At 45.4% G+C, this 19,053-nt stretch overlaps 4 protein-coding genes across 4 annotated transcripts; 2 read left to right on the forward strand and 2 right to left on the reverse strand.

The window, feature by feature from the left end:
• Positions 1 to 171: 171 nt before the first annotated feature.
• Positions 172 to 7,808, forward strand: LOC139666905 (solute carrier family 38 member 10-like; the record flags this gene model as incomplete). Its single annotated transcript, XM_071546245.1, has 5 exons — positions 172 to 328; positions 2,044 to 2,199; positions 2,548 to 3,003; positions 3,158 to 3,244; positions 4,964 to 7,808. Coding segments are annotated over 5 exons (2,331 nt in total), but the record flags the coding sequence as incomplete, so codon positions are not given.
• Positions 7,809 to 7,843: 35 nt separating this feature from the next.
• On the reverse strand, positions 7,844 to 9,512 carry ndufaf8 (NADH:ubiquinone oxidoreductase complex assembly factor 8). The gene is made up of 3 exons (XM_071546243.1): positions 9,203 to 9,512; positions 8,404 to 8,514; positions 7,844 to 8,311 (listed from the first exon to the last, which is right to left on the reverse strand). Exons 1-3 carry the CDS (start codon positions 9,281 to 9,283, stop codon positions 8,291 to 8,293), a joined length of 213 nt encoding a protein of 70 aa, XP_071402344.1. The 5' UTR covers positions 9,284 to 9,512; the 3' UTR covers positions 7,844 to 8,290.
• Positions 9,513 to 9,702: 190 nt separating this feature from the next.
• On the forward strand, positions 9,703 to 16,633 carry tepsin (TEPSIN adaptor related protein complex 4 accessory protein). Its single transcript, XM_071546242.1, has 13 exons — positions 9,703 to 9,792; positions 10,160 to 10,232; positions 11,237 to 11,328; positions 11,465 to 11,558; positions 11,661 to 11,728; positions 11,834 to 11,915; positions 12,172 to 12,243; positions 12,381 to 12,572; positions 13,278 to 13,464; positions 14,009 to 14,122; positions 14,279 to 14,357; positions 14,470 to 14,604; positions 14,741 to 16,633. Exons 1-13 carry the CDS (start codon positions 9,754 to 9,756, stop codon positions 15,476 to 15,478), a joined length of 1,965 nt encoding a protein of 654 aa, XP_071402343.1. The 5' UTR covers positions 9,703 to 9,753; the 3' UTR covers positions 15,479 to 16,633.
• Positions 16,634 to 16,809: 176 nt separating this feature from the next.
• On the reverse strand, positions 16,810 to 19,028 carry LOC139666891 (protein VCF1). The gene is made up of 3 exons (XM_071546233.1): positions 18,888 to 19,028; positions 18,416 to 18,536; positions 16,810 to 18,094 (listed from the first exon to the last, which is right to left on the reverse strand). Exons 1-3 carry the CDS (start codon positions 18,902 to 18,904, stop codon positions 17,831 to 17,833), a joined length of 402 nt encoding a protein of 133 aa, XP_071402334.1. The 5' UTR covers positions 18,905 to 19,028; the 3' UTR covers positions 16,810 to 17,830.
• Positions 19,029 to 19,053: the final 25 nt, after the last annotated feature.

Below are 19,053 nucleotides of genomic sequence, written 5' to 3' on the forward strand. Positions count from 1 at the left end.
ATCTGCTTCATATGCCCTGCTCTCATCTACAGAAAGATCCAGAAGAACGGCCTCGTCGCTCAGGTGACACAGACGATATTTGCACTTGTCCAAGCACATCATTTGCTGCCTGGAAGTAGAAGTTTATGTACCATTTCTGACCTGTACCCCTCTCTCTCCTCTCGCCCGTAGCTGGTGCTGTGGGTCGGTCTGGGCATCCTGCTGATCAGCACCTTCACCACCCTGTCAATTTCGTCCAGTAGCCCCGCCCCCAAAGTCCAAGCCCCGCCTCCGCCAGCCCCCGACAAGAGCAACCTGCTGCTGGTACCGGACCTCCATGAGATACACGGTAAAGACCATCATGACATGCGCTAATGGCTGGCAATCAGTTATCCACTTGATGGACTGTAGATGAATGTGGTTTACTAATGAGGCATGGAAACATTTACCACAAAGGGCTAAAGCCAGAGGTGTCTGCAGCATCTGAAAGTGGACAGCAATGCTGCATAAAATTATATGCAGACACCGGTGGCAGGAGAGACATCTTTATTGCTTGTTGTATTTTTGAAGACATGGACCGCAGCGTCCTAAAAGACCAATGTAAAGAGAGTGTGAGCCAGTGGCGGAGAGACGGCGAGACTAAAACAAAAGCACAAAGCGAAAGAAAGGGTTTGTTTCATCTCTCTGAGAAGAAAAGGCAGAGAAAAAGACTCTGGGTGAGTGAGTGAGTGATAGACAGACAGGCAGGGCTAGGAGATAACCTCTTGATAATATCTAAGAGCAGCGCTGAGTGCTTGACATTGATGGAGCGAGAGTGATGCCCTTCAAACTCCAGCAATTTCTCACCCCCCCCATCCCCTCTACCTCTGTTCATTTCTCCTGCCACCCCCACCTACCCCCCCAAAATACATTGTCTACCTCCCCATCTTCCCCCCCATATCTCCTGTGGCAGCTATAAAATGCCTGCGAGCTCTGACTGCATAAAGGGAAGGGGGTGATATGGGCTTGGGGTTTGGGGATGGTGCAGGGGTGCAGAGGAAACAAATGGAGATGAGGCGGAGAGGAAACCTGAGAGTTGGTGTTCTCCAGTTTAGGCTGAAACAGGAGAGGCATGGAGGGAGAGAGGGAGGAAGAGAGGGATGATAAAAACGAGAAGGCGCTTCACAACTCCAAAGACCAAAGGACAGTTCCTCAGCCTCACCTTCCAGTTTCACTTCCTCTCCTTTCCCCGTTTGCTTTTTTCTAACCTGATCCCTGATGCCAAAAAAATCTCTCTTTCTGCCTCTCTTTCTGTCTCTTCCTTTCTGTCTTAAACCTGTTTCCATTTTACTGTATTTTCCTTTCCATCTTTGCTCCAGCTGAAACCCACGTGGGCCCTCCACACCTGTTTCCTGTTTATGTCAGTTTTAGTTTTAATTTGCGCAGTCAAGTGGATACATCTCTCTCTCTCTCTCTCTCTCTCTCTCTCTCTCTCTCTCTCTCTCTCTCTCTCTCTCTCTCTCTCTCTCTCTCTCTCACTCATATTGTACCTATTGTGTGTCCACCTTTCGCCATTGTCAGAGTGTTTGCTGCCATCTAGTGGATATGCTCACAAAAACAACTAGACAGTATGAAATTAATAGTAGCTACATATAAACAGTGCATAGAGTGAGTGTGTGATATTCCTGAGTATCAGTGTATTTTAATGCCAGCAATTTAGTTGGGTGAGAAAATCCAACACAATAAGTAAATCCAATTAAATATCAGGGCCATCTTTCTGACTGACTGCATAGACTAAGGCTGCATGAGAAAATGTGGAAAGGGCAAGTAAAAAGCGAGCCAGCAGCTGTATTGGGATACTGAGAAAATAAATCCTAGTGTGCAAAATACATCTGCATGTTTGTGTAAAAGTAGGACTTGAGGACTTATTTATCCTGTCATTTTCCCTTAATAGGGACTACAGTTTGGCCAAAGTTTGTGAATGTTTTGGATATTACAAATTAATGTAAGTGATATACAGTAGCACTCCATGAAACCCATTCAAAGTATGTTATAATAAGCCGTGGTTTGTGTGTCTGTGTATAGAAAAGCCAGCGGAGATGGAAAAACCTAAACTCCCCGTTGTGGAGGTGGTGCAACCCGTGGAGAGGGACCAGGCGGAGCCCCCCCAGATTAAGGGGCCAGTGGAACTGCCTGAGAGGAAGAAAGAGGAGGAGGTGCAGCTGGACCGTCCTGACGCTGGTATGGAAACTGAACCAGGGGTGGAATCTAAAGTGGAGCTTATATTAAATTTTAAACCTAGAACCAAAACAAGGGGGGGGGGGGGTGAAGCCACTTTTGTAGGGCAACCTCATGACTCCAGATAGGGTTAGGGTTAGGGTTAGTCATGGGACATCTGGGGAGGAGGGGTCAGGTTTTCTGGGATAATCCTAACCACTCTTTATACCAGTTAATATGAACTTTTGTCTAACAGCAGTTTTACTGACCTTGCGGACTCTGACAAAGTCTAGTTTTCAGTGTACGGAATGGGAGTTGGAAAGCCAGTGGTTGAACTGTGTAGAATGGGTGACGTCTTGTCTGTTTCCCCAGGTGTCGCGGTGCCAGAGGGGGAGGCCCATCGCCATGAACCGCCCATCCCTCACGACGAGGTCAAGATAGACACGAGAAAGAACAATGCAGAGCTGGAGGAGGATAAGAAACAAGCTGTTCCTCATGCAGGTGGAGAAGAAGGAAAGGAAGAGCCCAAAGGGGAGCAAGTAAAGGACAAAAAAGAGGAGAAGGTTGAGGATAAACAGAGGCCTGCAGTGGCGGTTGTGAAGAAAGAGGAAGCGGATGTGGGTGGAAGTGAAGTCGAGTCCAACGAGGTGCGGGAGAAGCCGGGGGCGGGGGCAGGCAAAAAGCAGGAAGTTCCCCTGCTAAAGGAAGTGGAGAAACTGGATCCTGTGAAAGATCTCCCTGCTGGGAATGCAGCTGCGGTGGCTGATCAGGCTGCGGCGGCGGCACAGGTGGATAATGCGGGCAAAGCCCCAGAGGCTGCGGGGAAACGTGAGTATTTGTCACTATGCCTGTATAACTAATTAGGAGACCAGCTCAGTGAAAAGATAGTCATTAAAAAATAGCAGACTCTAGAGTCCTGTGCCGTACCTGCATTGAAAGCATTTTAATTGGTTTGACTTTGTGATATTTGGTGATCCTTCAGCTCCACCTCCTGAAGGAGAACATCATGCTGCTGCAGACGGGGCTCCAGCTGCAGACAACAAAGATGGAGCGGACGAAAAGATGGATGGTAAGTCAGCGGATGGAGTAGAATACTTTTAAGTGAAGGGGAGTAGGCTTGGGATTTCAGGTCCTTTTACTCAGCAGCTGTCAAATCAGTGACATGCTGTGTTAAAGGGGAAGAATCCACTTGACTATCATGTTAAAGAAAAAATTTGCCCTAAAACAATTTGTATTTTTGTATTTCAATTTTGGGGTCGACCTGATGTCATGTCACAGCTACAATGGAACTTGATAGCAGGGAATTTTTCATCTGTCTAAAACAAAAACAGTAAATGTCAGGTTTAGGTGTCAGTCCCTCGGAATCAAAGAGCGAGGGGTTCTTTCTAGAGCCGCCATTTTGCACCAAAAGACGTTCAACAATCATACAGGGAGAAATCCATCATAGAAGAGGCAGAGAGACAATTTCTCCACCCACAGTAACCTCAATAGAACAGAATGCAATGCAGCCACAGTTTGTGTCTTTGTGGATCTGTTGCTTATAGCATGTGAAACATAACACCCTCTTCGACAACCAGGCCCAACACACCACTGCATTGTTCTCTCTCCACTCCCTCTCACTTCACCATCGCTGTTGCTGTCTCCACCTACACATATAACCCAGAGCTGAATGCAACATGTTCACATCCTTCTCTGGGGGTTGTTGAAAGGCATTCTGGGAATTGTAGGAAATCACTAACTGAAGGAGAGGTAGACGAGGCAGGTTGAGGGAAAGTGGGTTAGACAAAAAAGGAAATGACAACACTTTATCACAAAATAACTTACATTACAATATTGTGATAGAATGAAAAGGATTTTGCTGTGGTCTGCAGCATGTTATTTTATGCCCCTCTCTCTTTCCTTGTCTCACTTTGCTTATCTTTTATCTCAAGTGATATCATCTCTGTGCTAAGTTTTTGCTTATTGTGCCAAAACTTCTACCTATTTCTGATGGTACAAATGGAGTGAAACACAGGAGGGATGTTCAGATATATTTCTTTCTCTTACTTCTTGACTTGGCTTGATACACTTTGGCGGTCTTTTTGGCCTTTGTTGACTTTCTCTTTCTGTTGTTTACTTTTGCCTCTCTCTCCCTGTCCTTTTTTTTTACCCTCTTTTCTCTGTTTCTCTGCCGGACTCCTATCACAGTGATTAAAAAGCTGGTTGCAGGTATGAATCCCCTCTCGCCTCTTTTTCTCTTTGCCTTGGTCTGTCTCTCTAATCTTCTGTAATTCACATTCAGTGTGGGTCAGTAAAGTATTAGTAGTAAGTTTATAGATAAAGATTATAGCATTTAGTCACCGGTGCTTTTACTGTATCCCTAATTATTTCACCCCCCACCAATCCACCCACTCACCTTGCCCTCTAATGTAGTTTGTGTGTGTGTACAGCTCTTGTTGCTCATCCTTAGTTTATGTTTTATGTTACACCCGTTTGTGCATTTGAATCAACCGGTTTCCTGGAAAGACAACACTAAACCATAGTGGAATCCTGACCGTTGAAATTTAATCTCTGAAATGTACTCCTGGTTTAATCTGTGTCTTGGAAACCTGCATTGTATAATACCCTTCCCCTCTCCACTAGCCTAGAGACTGGCCCCACATTAACCTAATACGTTTCTTACAGATCCCCTAGCATCTTGCTATGCTAATCCACTTAGCTAATACAAAATTCTCAGAGGCAGTTTGGCTGTCTGTGAGCTGCTTCTGCATGTTTTTGTTTTTGACTTTGTGTCTCTGTCTCTATGTAGAGGGCCAGATTGACCATGCGGTGCTGCTGCAGGTGATCAAGGAGCAGCAGGAGCAACAGAAGAGACTTCTTGACCAGCAGGAGAAACTACTGGCCGTCATAGAAGAGCAACACAAGGAGATCCATCAGAAACAGCCTGGCGAGGGAGAGAAAGGCATCCAGGAGGAGGGGGGAGCAGCGAAGCCCAAAGACTCCGCCCAGGCCTCCGACCCCAAGCAGCCCAAGGAACCAGCTGGAGCTCCACAGGCTGGAGGAGCTGAGCCTCACGTTGTGCCCCAGAATCAAGCTCAGGCTGGGGATAAGGGTGCTGAGGCTGGGGCCCCTAAAGTAGCGGCTCCAGTGGCTTACAAGGAAGACAACAAGGTTAACCCGGCTGTAGTAGCAGGGGGAGCAGCGGTACCTGCAGTAGAGTCCCATAAAGAGAGGGAGCTGGGGGCGAGGGGAGTTCCACTGGGACAAAAAAGACCAGATGACGGTCAGCCCATACCACAGAATGATCAGGCAGCCCTCCCTAAAGATGGAGGGAGACACCTAGATAGAGAGAAGGAGACAATGGAGAGAGAGAAGCTTGAGAAGGAAAAAATAGAGAAAGATACGATAGAGAAAGAGGTGCAGGCAAGATTAGAAAAAGAACGGTTGGATAGGGTTGAGAAGGAGAAAGCAGAGAAAGAGAGGATAGAGAAAGAAGTGCAGGCAAGATTGGAAAAAGAACGGCTGGATAGGATTGAGAAAGAGAGGATAGAGAAAGAGGTGCAGGCAAGATTGGAAAAAGAAAGGCTGGATAGAATTGAGAAAGAGAGGATAGAGAAAGAGGTGCAGGCAAGAGTGGAAAAAGAACGGCTGGAGAGGGAGAAGAGGGAGAAGCTGGCCAGAGAAGAGGATTTGGAGAAAGAGAGAGCAGAAAAAGAGAAACTAGCACAGAAGAGAGCAGCCAAAGAGAAAGCTGAGAAAGAGCGAGCAGAAGAGAAAGTCCGTCAGGAGATGCAGAAAGCAGACAACGAGGTGATGGAGAGGGTGAGGAAAGAGAAGGAGCTGGAGGAGACGAGGGAGAAAGTGGCCCAGCTGGAGCGAGCCATAGAAGCCAAAAAGGCTGCGGAGGCCGCGCGGGCGGCTGGGGAAGAAGACGACGAGCCTTTGAAGAAAGGAGGGCGAGACCTCAAAGAGAAAGCCGCCGTTCAGGCCGACCCCGGAGAAGACCCGGAAGACGGGGCCATCAAAGCCGAGGCTCAGCCCCAGGGGTCCCAGGAGAAGGTCAGGGACCAGGGAGACACAGATCTGAGGCGGCGGCGCAGGGCGCTGGGACCCGGCGGGCTCCCTGAGGAGGCCGGGGCGTCCAGGGGGATGCCTGGGCTGGAGCCCTTGCTGGAGCTGGGCGGCTCAGACTTGCACGCGGCCCTGGAGGGGCAGTTACTGGCGGGGGCAATGGTGCACTCGCGGCAGATTAAACAGGCCTCAGAGGCGGAGGAAGGGGTGTAACGCATACATCACACACACAACTTTCTCACTCAATAGGACAAACAAATCCAGCGCAAGCTCTCATCATGAACACACACTCGCCACCTACCTGCAGAACCTCCTGATACTGTAGACCAGAAGCCCTTCGCCTTACATCTCACTTGCCTTCAGAGGTGGTTTGGATGAGCAAGAACATTTTAGTCGTATTCAGAAGCTGACTGAGTGAGCTGTGAAGTGGCTGCAGGGAATTTATTAAACATTCGGTGTCTCTCTTGTCATTCTGTTGCTTTTGCTAACAAACCAAAAGCTGCTTTACTGATCGCTCCTTCAGTGGATCAAGAGGATTGTAGTAGCTTGGCAAATATTTTGTTTTTGCTTTGATATTGTATATCACTCTGCAAATAATCCAAAGTCTTTATTGAAGAGCTATTTTTATGTAAATATTAACTTATTTTTAAAGGCGAAAGGAGAAAGTTTTGTATGGGTCACTGCTGAAATGTACATAAATCTATGCAAAGACCGTACTATAAGAGTGTTTTTCAGAGGGCAAATATCCAATGGCTGTATTTGAGTCACTTTAATTCCTTTGTTATTCTCCAGTGATGTAGTCTGTCTTTGTGTAGGGATTAATGTGTGTTTTTTCTTTTTTTCTTTCTGTACTGATTTTGTTTTGATTATTCCTGGTCAGTTTGTGTGTGATTATCTGTTACTTTGACGTGTAAATACTGTAAATGTTTCTGAAATGTTGAATAGTGAGCAGTCGCTCTCACGGTTTCTTTGAATTTACATTCCTCATATAGAGGACTTAATGTGGGTTCAGTCCATTTCAGTATTGTGTCCAATCGTATTCCTTTATCTTTCAAATTCATTTTTGAAAAGAATTCGGTTCAAAGCCGAAGCTGCGAGGTACTGCTGTGTAGCCTTATGTTTTGTAAACTGTGGAATATGAAGCAGCATGATCCAGAGGATCCGGATTCATTATTCAGTATCTCTTGTTAACTTTGTTGATTTGTCAGTGCCTTCCAATCCATATGCTGCAGCAGTAATGTTTTATGAAAAGGAAATGTGGTAGTTCTTGTTGAATTTGTGGTCCTTTTTGCTTCCACTGTGCCTCTCTTAATTTAGTGAAACAATACAACAATTGGTCAGAGAAAAAAATAACTTTTGTAAATTGTGTTAGGATGAATAATGGAAGAAAATACTGATCATGTTTGTAGTGTCTCAGTAATTTAAGTAACTTTTCTGACAATTTTGTTTTCCTCAGATTCCCCTGTCAATTAGCACTTCAACAGATGTTGGATCTTTGCTTTATACAAGAGGCTATTTTTCTGACTTTTTTCCAAGTGCATTGTATTTTTGAACATTTTGCTAATAAGAAATAAAACATGACAAAACCTTAATTCCGGGATTACACCCATGATGCCTGTGTTCAGACAATAGTGGCAAACAATATCTTGTAATTTTATTCACATTTGTACATAATTGTTGTTACATAATTGTCTATTGCTGTTTCACTTGTATATTACAAGACACAGGAATACTAGAAGAAAAACTGATAACTTTGCCTCATTGCAACAGTGGGTAGTCTGATTTTGTTGTATGGCATGAAAAAGTGTCAGCTGATATTTCATTCTTCATAGATCCAACCCACCATACACATTCAGTTCAGTCACAGCACCAAGTCGTGAAAGTGCTCTTGTCAGTGAGACTTGGAGAGTTTGCTTCAAGCATCACGAGTCGCTCAAGACCTGCCAGTGTCTTCTCTCACAGCACTAGATGTTGATTCCCGGGGCAGGTCAGTTGAATTTAGTCCTTTCATACCGCGAAGACTGGAAACACCGCATGGAATAAACACATCCAGGAAGGACTCCACTCACTTGACTCCTTTCTTGGCCTGTAAGAAAGGAAGGCAGAGTTTTCAAATTTGATACAACCATGTGTCAGCATTACAAGGGGTCAATTGTGGATTGTGGTTTTGCCACTCACTGCATTTGCAAAGCAGGTCTTCAGTGCCTCAAACTCCTTGACACACAGGTCCTTCCTCAGCTCCTGTCTGCCTGTGGTTGTAGCTGACACACACTTCCCGTAAGCTGCTGCCTGAATCACACAGGGTATGACATTAGCCAGAGACAAAAAGATTAAATCACTATTTTTCCCACGTTGCACCCTGGCGACTCTGTCATTTAAAGAAATAGTTCACCCTAAAATGAAAATTCAGTCATTATCTACTCACCTCAAACACAATATGTTAGCCCCTGTTCTGTCTCAGCCTTCTCCCAAATGATTTAAGTTAACAGAGCCATTTTTAACAGCTTCAAAAACAGCAGAAATGTCCAAAACAGAAATTCTCCAAACAGCTCATGCAGTGTAATCACTGTGGGTCCAAAAGTCCAATATTTACCTCATTATCTCCTCATTATGAGCATTGTCAGTGATGAAAATATAGGAGATAATTAGGTAAATGTTGGGCTTTTGAATCCACAATCTGTTGGCTACAAAACACCTGGATTATGCTGCATGAACTGTTTGGAGAAATGTAAATGTCATGGAGCTGTAAAAAGATGGTCCCATTTACTTCAATAGTTTTGGAAGGAGCCTGAGATAAAACCATAGCTAACATATTGTGTGTTTGGTGGTCCAACCAACTTGAATGGAGTTTCGACTGACATGAGGATGTGCATTTTCATTTTGGTGTGAACTATTCCGAAGAAGTTTGCGAGAATAATGTCATCTGCCCGAATAAGATACATGGTCACATCCACCAACATGCTTTGTCGGTCCTCACCTCTCCTGCACATTGGGCAAAAAGCTCCGGGAAACGTCTTATTCTTTCCCGGCTGCGACTCCAGACGTTTGGCCCAGACATGGTGCTGGTTCTGCCGCTGTCAGAGGGAGCAGCTGCACTCAACACACACTGCCACTACAGTTATAGTGATCCTTCAGGTTTGGAAGACTTACTGGCGAACACGATAGAGAAGGAACAGATGTTGCTGTTGTTTGTTCACTGTAATAACTTTAGAAAGCATTTAAAAGAAGGATATATAACACAGAAGGCGAAACATTCTTGATAAATCATGGGCAGCGCCATATTGTTGACCCTGTGATCAAGGAAACGTTACAGAGTATATCCAGTGATGTGATTCGCTCAGCTTTACGTCAATCAAAGTATGAGCGCTGCCCTCGTCAAAATGATTCGCTGTTGCTCAAGCTTACGCAAAGCCAGATAGCCAATAGAAACGAGGTTCGCTACGATTGGCTAGCTGTCACCTCAGACCCCGCCTTCCTAACGGAACCCGAAGAGGAAGATGAGTATCCCGCAGCCTGGATTGCAAAATCATGGCAACATTTATGGAAAGACTTGCTTTTCTTCAGAAAGTAAGTGCCGTTTACAGTTGTTATTACCTGTAAATACCATCAACACTTGGACGGAGGCATCACAAACGCGACACAACGTTTCTGTTTAGTTCTGTAGTGTTGTGCAATCAGTAGCTTGCTAGCCTAGGTAGCCTGCTAGCTAACCGCACTGACACACAGTCGGTATTGCATGTCATGTTTCCCTGGCTTGTCAGCTTGTTTCGTCAATGTTTAAAAGCAATACACAGTCATTCCCCCTGTTCTCCACCTGCTAAAACTACCCAGACAAGCAGACCGGCCCTCGCTGTCACTTTTGGACTGACGTGATCTGGAATCTGAGCCACATTTCGGATCTCTCACTGTCCATCATTTTCTCCACCAACTTAAGGTGCCAACTCTGATGAAGGCCACAGCAGATGATGAAAACCCTTGTCCCGGCTACCTCTTCCAAGAGATTGGAAGTATCCTTTGGCAGTTTCTGTTGAGGTCCAGCCACAGCCCTGCCAGCACTTGTAACTACAGAAGGCAAAATGTATCTGTGCTCACCTGTGATTTAGTTCAGTTGAGAGCATATCCGGTAGAGATGTACTGATAGTATTATTGGATATCAAGCCAATACCAGATTAGGGTGTCAGTATTGGAGAACCTTTAAAATCCAGAGCTCAGCCACATGACATGTCAGATGTCAAAGCTAAGTGACTTGTCTTCTGTTTTCACATAAAGAGGCACTGTAGAGCTCTCAAGTGGAGGATGATGTTTCATCTCAGTCATTTTTTGTCCAGTAATCCTAAACTTGTGATAGCTGTTCAGTGAAAGTAATGGATTGGTTCAGCACTTGATTTAATAAAGTTTACTACTCTGAACAGATATCCGCAGTGGAGAAAAAAAAAAGTACATCCAGTATCCACTCAACAATAAGTGTGACATGGTCATGCAGGGAAATAGGTCCCTAAGCAGTAGTTAAATAAGGACATTCTCCCATGTTTTCACTAATTTAAAGGATTTATTGAAACCCCCCAAAAGTGGATCCTTTGATTAAGTAGATCTGTTGTTACAAACAAGTGCTGCTAAACAGGTGGGTGTGTTCTTCACGTTTCATAGTTCTCACATGATCTTCTGCTGTTAAGCTCAGGGGAAGATCACGTTGCCTAGATCAGTGGTTCTCAACCCAGTCCTCAAGGACCCCCTGTCCTGCAAGTTTTTATTCCATCTTTACTCTTGCACACCTGATCCCAATGGGGCCTACACACTTTCATGCTGCTCTGTTCAGGTAGATCTGTCTCTACCAATCAGCATTAAGACCTTAACTGGATCAGGTGCGCAAGAGTAGAGCTGGAACCAATACTTGCAGGAAAAGGGGTCCTTGAGGACTGGGTTGGGAAACACTGGCCTAGATCATACATACGTAAATATTGTGCTGCAGAGGTTCAGGTTTATCAGATCCTTAACTAAATTTGCACTATAGAAATCTCCCATGAGTCATCAGGTTGTGGTCAGTGTTTGTTGGAGTACCTTCTGGAGAGGCTGCAGGTGGAGTCCTGTCATGTCAAACTCAAGGTGGGAACAGTATGTCTGTAATCAAAAACTTTGAAATGGAACCGTTTGATGTTGATGTAATGTATGAAGTTGCATAAAGTCAAATATTTTCCTTCCTTTCCTGTCTTTGGGCAACTTTACATTCATTCTGTTTCAGGTGCTGAAGATCTTTGTCCATCTGTGTGGCCATGGCTCAAATCATTTCCTCACAGAGCTCAGAAGGAACTCCACCTTCATCCAGCAAGCATCAGGTTAGACATCGGTCTCTTGTGCTTTTAACCCACAGAAGTCTGGGTTACTCTGTCGCTTGAGTATTCACTTGCTTGCTGCTGTGTGTTTTGTTCTCTCCTAAGTTTACAGTGGTCCTCCTGATCCTATCCATGGCACAGCATTGTATCAGAGAGTGAGGAATACAGCGCAGGTGAGACACTCATCATATTTCATCATTATGTCAATACCAGTGCAATCCTAAATCATATCTACAAGGCAAACGTGTATATACAAACCTTGCCTTTTCTCTTCACAGGAAGTGGCCAGGTTGCTTTTCACAGATACAATTTCCACCAAGAGTAGCCTCTCCCCATGCAGCCCAGCCACCCCAACTATGGGTGAGTGATACAGAACACAGCTTGATAATGACGACCACACACTGCACATATCATTTGAATGAGGTTGTGATAATAATGCATTATCTAACCACTGAGGAACATGACTTAATTTGTCATTTAATCATCAAATATTAATGATAGCATAAGAGTACATGGAGAGCTTGAGAGAAAGACAAATTTGTGTCAGTGATCAGTCATTGTCTTTTGTAAACTGAAAGCCATGAGTGTCATCAATTTTGTCTGTCTGTCTGTTCAGGTATGGGCTCAGCGTCCTCCCACAGGTCAGGGATGCAGGGCTTCGGATACAGTCCAGGGAAGCAGGGGACAGGTGAGTGACCAGGGACAGTCTCATTATAATGTTTGTATGCCATTTTAAATGGGACAAAGAAACAACTTTTGATCGTAAAAAATCACCAACTGTGTAAATTTCTATTCTCCCATCATGTCTGCACTTGTGTGTCCCAGCAGGCAGTGACACCCTGCTGGACAAGATCCAGAAGGCTGCAGAGGTAGTGGCCAGTGCTGTCCTTCCCCCCACTGAGCACCAGGGCATCCGTCTCCATGACAACCACTACCGGGCCGTGGTGGCGCCCTCCACGCCCATCGAGGTGGCAGTGCCAGCATGTGCCTATAATCTGCCTCCTCGCAGACCCAAAGGTCAGACATGGTTGTTGTTGTTGGGGCGTCCTGGTGGAATTTATAATTCCCCACACTTGACTTCACATACTCCCTTAGCGGTGACATCAGAAATCAGGAAGTGTTGTAGGAATCAGGGTCCAAACTACAAGTTCCCAAGTAGTATTTAACACCTGAAAGATGATGTGAATGGTATTTTTAAGTAGGAAGCTTGAATCTACTGTCTTTGTCAAATGATGTGAATGCAGTATGAGTTGTTGACCAGCTCACACTACAGGACTACATCATAATTTGTCCAGATTTGAGTTGTAAAAGTCAAACATGTTTGAAGTAATCATGATGGTACCAACTAGATTGGAAGGCAAGAGACTGAAGTCCCTACCCCTCACAACTACAAGGTCATCTGTGCCGGTTGTTCATTGTAACCATCCCAAACTAGCACAGACTCTGTCCGATCTTGAAAATCAGTCATGATGTCCAGATAGTGGGTGTAATCAGCCTAAAAATGTGTAGTGTGTCTCCAGCCTAATTGAAGCAGAAATGCCATCAAAATGATTTAAAAACAAAAGAGGTTTTAAATTAGCCAATATCTGCATCCAAGCTAGTTACTGTTGATGTGCTGTTGAATCTATAAGGCCCCGATCAAGCCTTATGTGATCAAGGCTGTGATCAAATATATTTTTGTTACATGACTGTTTGTCTCGTGACCCTGTGCTCTGACCACAGCGGTGACTCAGCGCTGCCCAGGGCAGGTAGGCGGGGGCTGGGAGGAGATTGACAGTGGAAACAGCTCCTCTCACAACTCCTCTCAGGACATCGCAGCCAATAGCAGGGCCTCTGTGGGCAGCAAGTCGGGTGGCACCGGGAGCCAATCGGGTGCCAGTAGAGAGAGCAGTGGTGACCTATCAGAACGGTGAGTAGCAAATCCGACCAGTAGGCGAGATTTTTATGTAAAAATACATCCATCTTCAGCTTAAATCACAAAGTGGGGCTGCAATAGAGAAGAGCGTCCCATCCCCACTAACTGGGACCCTGTAGATTCTCCCTATTTGCCCAAATCGGGGCCAACATTAGATTTTTCCTCTCTCGTCTCTTTGGTTTTCTTTGGTTTTCTTTGGTATAAAGCATCACAGACTGGCCGGGTTGGTAAATGTGAGCGTGCTGTGTGCAGTTTACTGGCTTCACACTCCATGATTTCTGGGTTGTGAAATTTAAATAGTTCAAACAGTTACCTCTTGCTGCGATTTGGAGTTGCCAATGTGCAAAGTTGTCTAGTGCAGATTAAAATTATTCTTTCCACCCTTTTATTTTCAGTTTTGTCGCATGACTAATATTACAGTTTACTTAGTAATGTTGGCATAAAATAGCACCCGCATTCTCACTTTCGTTTTTCTTTCTGTTTTTTGTCTGTCATCACGCCACATTGTTATTTCTCTCAAACTCCCTCCTGTCTCCAGGGTGGAGGCCATGCAGCTGGGGGACTGTGGTCAGGAGATGGCGCTCATCAGCAGACTGACCGAAGGCTCCAGAGTCTTCCTGTCCAGAGAAGAGAGCCAGCACTTCATCAAGGAGTCAGTGCATCTAAAATCAGACTGAGAATACAGTAGCTGTGCCTGATACTCCCTTTACCTATACTTTATCAATTCACTTTCCCTTCCAGTATAATGTGTAATCATAAGAATTTGTTTTCACAACTTGGCCTGATTTCTGTCTCTCTTGGCTGTCAGGTGCTCCATTCTCAACTGTGAGGTCGTGGTGGAGTTGCTCTCTAGCAGACTTCAGGAGCCTTCAAACACCGTTCAAATGGTAACACTTATTACGCTTTTATTTACATGAAGACCCAGGTTTTCCTTACATTATACTGTAAGTGATGATGGCTGAAAACGTTAATATGCACTGTTTTCCTCCCGTCCTGCAGAGGGCACTGTGTGCTGTAGCCTGCCTCATGACCTCTGACCTCCTGTCTCTGGAGCAAATCTTTGGGGTGACCCAACGCAGGCTGGGCCAGCTGAGCGAGGGGCCTCCTGGACCTGTGGCCAACAAAGCCACCAAGGTACGAGAGACGGAGAGAGAGGAAGGGAAACTATAGAGTATAGAACTGTAGAGGGTGTAGACTGATAAAAATATGACAGAACTAGAGAAAAATACCAATAAGGATTTGTTTTGTTCTTTTTATCTCTTCCTACCAGATCTTGAGGCAGTTTGAGGCTCTGATGGGTGGAGCTCTACATACACCCAGGCAGGATACAGCAACCAGCAGCCATCTGGCTACAGCTGCCCAGCCCTCCACGTCTACATACCCAGTCCCTTTACTACCAACACACTCTGCTGATATCGCCAGCTTCAACCATTATCAGGCGAAGGACGTCCAGTCTGACCTCCCATCCGGAGGTGTCACCGAACCCCTAAGTCACCCAGCGTCCCCTTCTAGTCCGGACTTGGCCCAGAGGGGTTCAACAGGGACACTGATGAACGTCGACGACGAGGAGAACGCTTCTCCGAGCCACGAGGAAAAGTCAGAGCAAAGCCAGGCGGAGTGTGTCAGGACTAGTGAGGCTGAGGTCGAATTTGCGGTTGAAGATCCAGAGCTTCTTGCAGATAGGGGCTCTCCTCCTCCCTCTGAGCCCCAAGCTGAGCAGCCATGTCTGGGCAGACTGTCCCTGTTCAGCGGTATGGAGCTGGTGACCAGGGGGAGGTCTTTGTGTCATGGGCCGCTCGCTGAAAGAGAAGACTTGCAGACGGAGACGGACATGACGGAAGAAAGCTTAAGAGACGCAAGGGAGAGTCAAGCTGCGGAAAACTCAGACAGTCCAGTGAACTCATCTCTCCTTTGTGTCAGTAAAACCAGTGATGTCACTCCTGCAGTGTGTGATATCGCATCCAATAGCAGCCAACCAGTATCGGCCTTCTCATTTCTCAACTTTTGACCATTATTACAACCCGAACTGTTGTGGTTAAACCAATGATGTCATCACGCACGTTTCTTTTCAGAGTCAGTGGTCTGGTTCAGTTTATAAACCGACCTCTGTATTTGCAGATCTGTAAGGTTAAAGCAATATATAGAGAAGGTCTTTTCAGGTTATGTTTGTATTCGCTATTGCTCTTATTTTGTACAGTGCCTCCTGGGAAGCTGCACTTGTGGCATTAGGTTGTTTGAGTTGGGAGACAAACATCCTGGACACGCGGCTCAAGTCCTTGAGGGTATGGATGGGTGTAGTCCACAGTTGGTACGACAGCAGCCCCTCCGCTGTCAAGAGAGAGGAGCAGACTGGCTTTCCCTGCTGTTTGTCGGGCGAGGAGTCTCATTATTCAAAAGTATTCACAAGTCTTACAGTCTTGAATTACAGGTTATTGTTGACAGTTGCTTTATCTCAGGATTCCTTTGAAGTAACTGAAATTACTCTTATGCCTCTGCAGCACACCCCGAACCTCTCTGAGGGGAAATCCCTTCATTTGTAGTTTGCACTATAATTGCTTTTCTTATGGATTCAGAAAACCTACAGTATAGAAGTATGTCTTCCGTTATTTTTTGGTACTAAGCTATTAATTATATCAGAGTGTAAATGTTGTTTGAGTGTTGATTCACAAATATTTATTATACATTTTCCCTGTTGACTCAGACTTACCAGTGAGACTGGTTGTGGAGTGCATGTCTATGCCTAAAAAAAAAAAAAAAAGAAAACCTCAGTGAAATATTGTATAACGAACCAATGGAGGAATGAAGTATTGAGATATCCTATGTGTCCATAACCATGTTCAGAACTGTCTTTGAGAAAAACGTCTGGGCTGCATCAGCATCGTGCAAAATATCCGCAGATCAAAACTTCATGAACGGTTGCTCATCACCAAATAGAAAGCGGCATACCTTTACTACATCACCATCGTTATTTCTGTTGCAGTGTTTTGCACTGTGGAATGCGGCCCAAATTACATCCCGAAACGGTAATGCAACCTGCTGGTACGTACAATGAATATACTATTCACACCTGTCTGTTTCAACTTCAGCTCAAGCCATGCTGTTGCACATGTACAGAACGAGACTGCTGCATAATAATAAAACATGCTGTATTTTTGTTACAGCACCAACTACTACATAAATGGATCTTGATCTATTTGCCAGTTATAAATGCTGCAGACATCACTGAAATCAGAGTGAATTTTTTACATTTTAAAAGCTCAACTTATTTTATTGATAATGTCAAATGATTTGGAAAATGACAAAATATAAAGCACTGCTATCAATTTCACAATTCTTGATTTATTTAATTTGCAACACAGTGTATTGGTCATACTGCACAGGCCATAGACGAGTATGGGAGGCAGGCTTTGAACACGCACGTACACACAATGTGTAAAAATGTTAGAGGTAAACATTTGCTTACAAAATAATTCAGAGAGCCTGTTGTTGAGGCCATGTTTTTTTGTCAGAAGCTCTGTGCTGAGTATGCTGCTGCTACAGCCACAAACTCCAGTGCTTGCTCACAGGTCTCTATAATTAGCCGGGGTCTAATTTGAGGTTGGATTTTGGTGGCGAGGCTCATGAAGAATCTCTGTTCCGTTACCCTGAACCCACTGGCCTTACCACACCCAAACATTCAGGACTTATTTAAATATTGAAACTAACTAGCAAAGGTCTGTTCTTACTTTATCGCTTTGGTTAGACATAACAGGTAAGGCCTGAAATGTGGTTTAACTGGATTGTTCCAACAATGCTCCTTGAGAGTGAATAGGTTGGCCTCCATCAGCCTCCTTTGTGAAGGGGTTCACCCGATAGATGCATAAACACACGGAAACTCCCAACTTCTGCATATGAAAACATGACTGACTTGCCTGGTCTAGAGTAAACAGAACAGGGAGTTACTGAATAAAGTGCTTAGCTTTATTTAGTTTTGCAAGCACTTTGGATCGTACACACACTTGTAATTAGCACCAATGAAAATGTCCACGCATCAACGCACGCATGTAAAGAGAATGATACCCCTTTATAAAGTGCTTGGGGTGCGCACACACACACACACACACACACACATACACATCAATACTGCACAGAGAACCACAGTGGTTGGGCCATGGAAAGGCGGATGTGCTTATGGTCTTGACACATGGTGAAGTGGGGATGAGCCTTCATGCCCAAAATCTGTAAACCTCCCCACACATGATCCCCTCCCCCCTGTCCCGAGTTTGTCTCTTGATGCTTCCAAGGAGGGGCCGCTGTGCCAGTGGTGTCAGGACTGATGGGCGAGGGACAACCAGGTCAGGAGAGGGGTCAGAGGTCACCGTCACGTCGAGCCTGGCCGCCCTCTGGTCTGCAGACTGCTGAAGTGCGCCTCCCTCAGGACTCTGTTGATGTGGTCGTAGGAGACACTGCTCCCGTCGCCATGGAAACCCTGCAGTGAGGAGCTGGAGCTGGCAGAGTCGTCAGGCTGGGGGCTGAGGGAGTTCTGGGAAATGCAGTTGTTCCGGCCATGTGTGCATAGACTAGTGCTGGCTAACGCCGCCCTCTCTGGACTACTGATCCCACCGCTGCTGTCGCTGCTGGACGACTGCAAAGATAAAGGGAGAGGCATAAAGATAGGCTCTGAATCTTCTGTAGAAGCTCTAAATACAACATTCAGAGCTTTTCTGACATTGCTGTAAGGCTAGGTTGCTTGGTCTATCCCTAAATATTGATGGGCTTTAGATTATCCAAATTGGAAGACGCTGGATAAATGATCTGCTATAGAGATTGGCGGGAACCTTGACCTACTCTCCCCAAAAATGTTTTTTTTCACAGACAAGGTCAACCAGGTGAAATTTGGGTAAACCTAGTGTGTGTACATGATTCGCTAAGGCGAAGATGAAGGCAAAGGTCAGCTCAGTCTCACCTCTGAATCCCAGACATCTCGTCCCGGATCAGACACCAGCAGGTTGGGACCCCCTCCTGACCTCTTGGCCTGAGGGTTCAGCTGCTGGCCCTCCTCACTGTCACAGCTGCGACGCCGCTTCCTGTGCAAACAGCAATGGAAGGAGATAAGACAGAGGGAGAGAGAGATTGTGAGTGTGAGTGGAAAAGGCGAGTGAACATGAAAATGGAAGAGACAGAGAGTGTGAGGGAGACATTGTGGGGAGGGAGAGAGAGATAGGGAGGAGAATGGGAGAGTGGCAGAGAGAACATGAAGAGGAACCAAAAATAGAAACACCCTACAGCAGTTACATGATCAGCCATGTGCTGCTCCTATTATGACAACTCATTGATTAACCCTAATACCATCATTTCACTGGGGTCTGATCATCAATCATTAACAGACAAACAATAAATTGATGATCACGACATTTCAGAAGAGATTTTCGCGTTACCTGTTGTCGGTCAGCATTTTTGGACGAGTCTAGGTGGATAATGGTTTTGGCAAGAGAAAGGGTGACACTCCCTGTTGAGAACCGGCTTGAGATATCCCACTTTGTAGCTTTGGCCCAAACCCAAGCCAATATGAATTCCGTTAACGTTACAGCTCCACGACCATAT

Source organism: Centroberyx affinis, unplaced genomic scaffold, assembly GCF_046629955.1.
Source record: "Centroberyx affinis isolate AG114_WGS23_722 - 3 ecotype Tasmania unplaced genomic scaffold, CSIRO-AGI_Caff_v1 ptg005190l_1, whole genome shotgun sequence".
Taxonomy (NCBI): domain Eukaryota; kingdom Metazoa; phylum Chordata; class Actinopteri; order Beryciformes; family Berycidae; genus Centroberyx; species Centroberyx affinis.

What these genes read in the sequence shown, in the direction of transcription:
- tepsin (XM_071546242.1), top strand. Translation starts at nt 9,754, where the DNA reads ATGGCAACATTTATGGAAAGACTTGCTTTTCTTCAGAAA. An exon ending in AGTGGTGACCTATCAGAACG is followed by an intron (nt 13,465 to 14,008) that starts GTGAGTAGCAAA and finishes TCCTGTCTCCAG; the next exon opens with GGTGGAGGCCATGCAGCTGG. An exon ending in CTTCAAACACCGTTCAAATG is followed by an intron (nt 14,358 to 14,469) that starts GTAACACTTATT and finishes CCCGTCCTGCAG; the next exon opens with AGGGCACTGTGTGCTGTAGC.
- ndufaf8 (XM_071546243.1), bottom strand. Translation starts at nt 9,283, where the DNA reads ATGTCTGGGCCAAACGTCTGGAGTCGCAGCCGGGAAAGAATAAGACGT. An exon ending in TTGCCCAATGTGCAGGAGAG is followed by an intron (nt 8,515 to 9,202) that starts GTGAGGACCGAC and finishes TGTGTGATTCAG; the next exon opens with GCAGCAGCTTACGGGAAGTG. An exon ending in AGACCTGCTTTGCAAATGCA is followed by an intron (nt 8,312 to 8,403) that starts GTGAGTGGCAAA and finishes CCTTTCTTACAG; the next exon opens with GCCAAGAAAGGAGTCAAGTG.
- LOC139666891 (XM_071546233.1), bottom strand. An exon ending in GAGATGTCTGGGATTCAGAG is followed by an intron (nt 18,095 to 18,415) that starts GTGAGACTGAGC and finishes TTATCTTTGCAG; the next exon opens with TCGTCCAGCAGCGACAGCAG.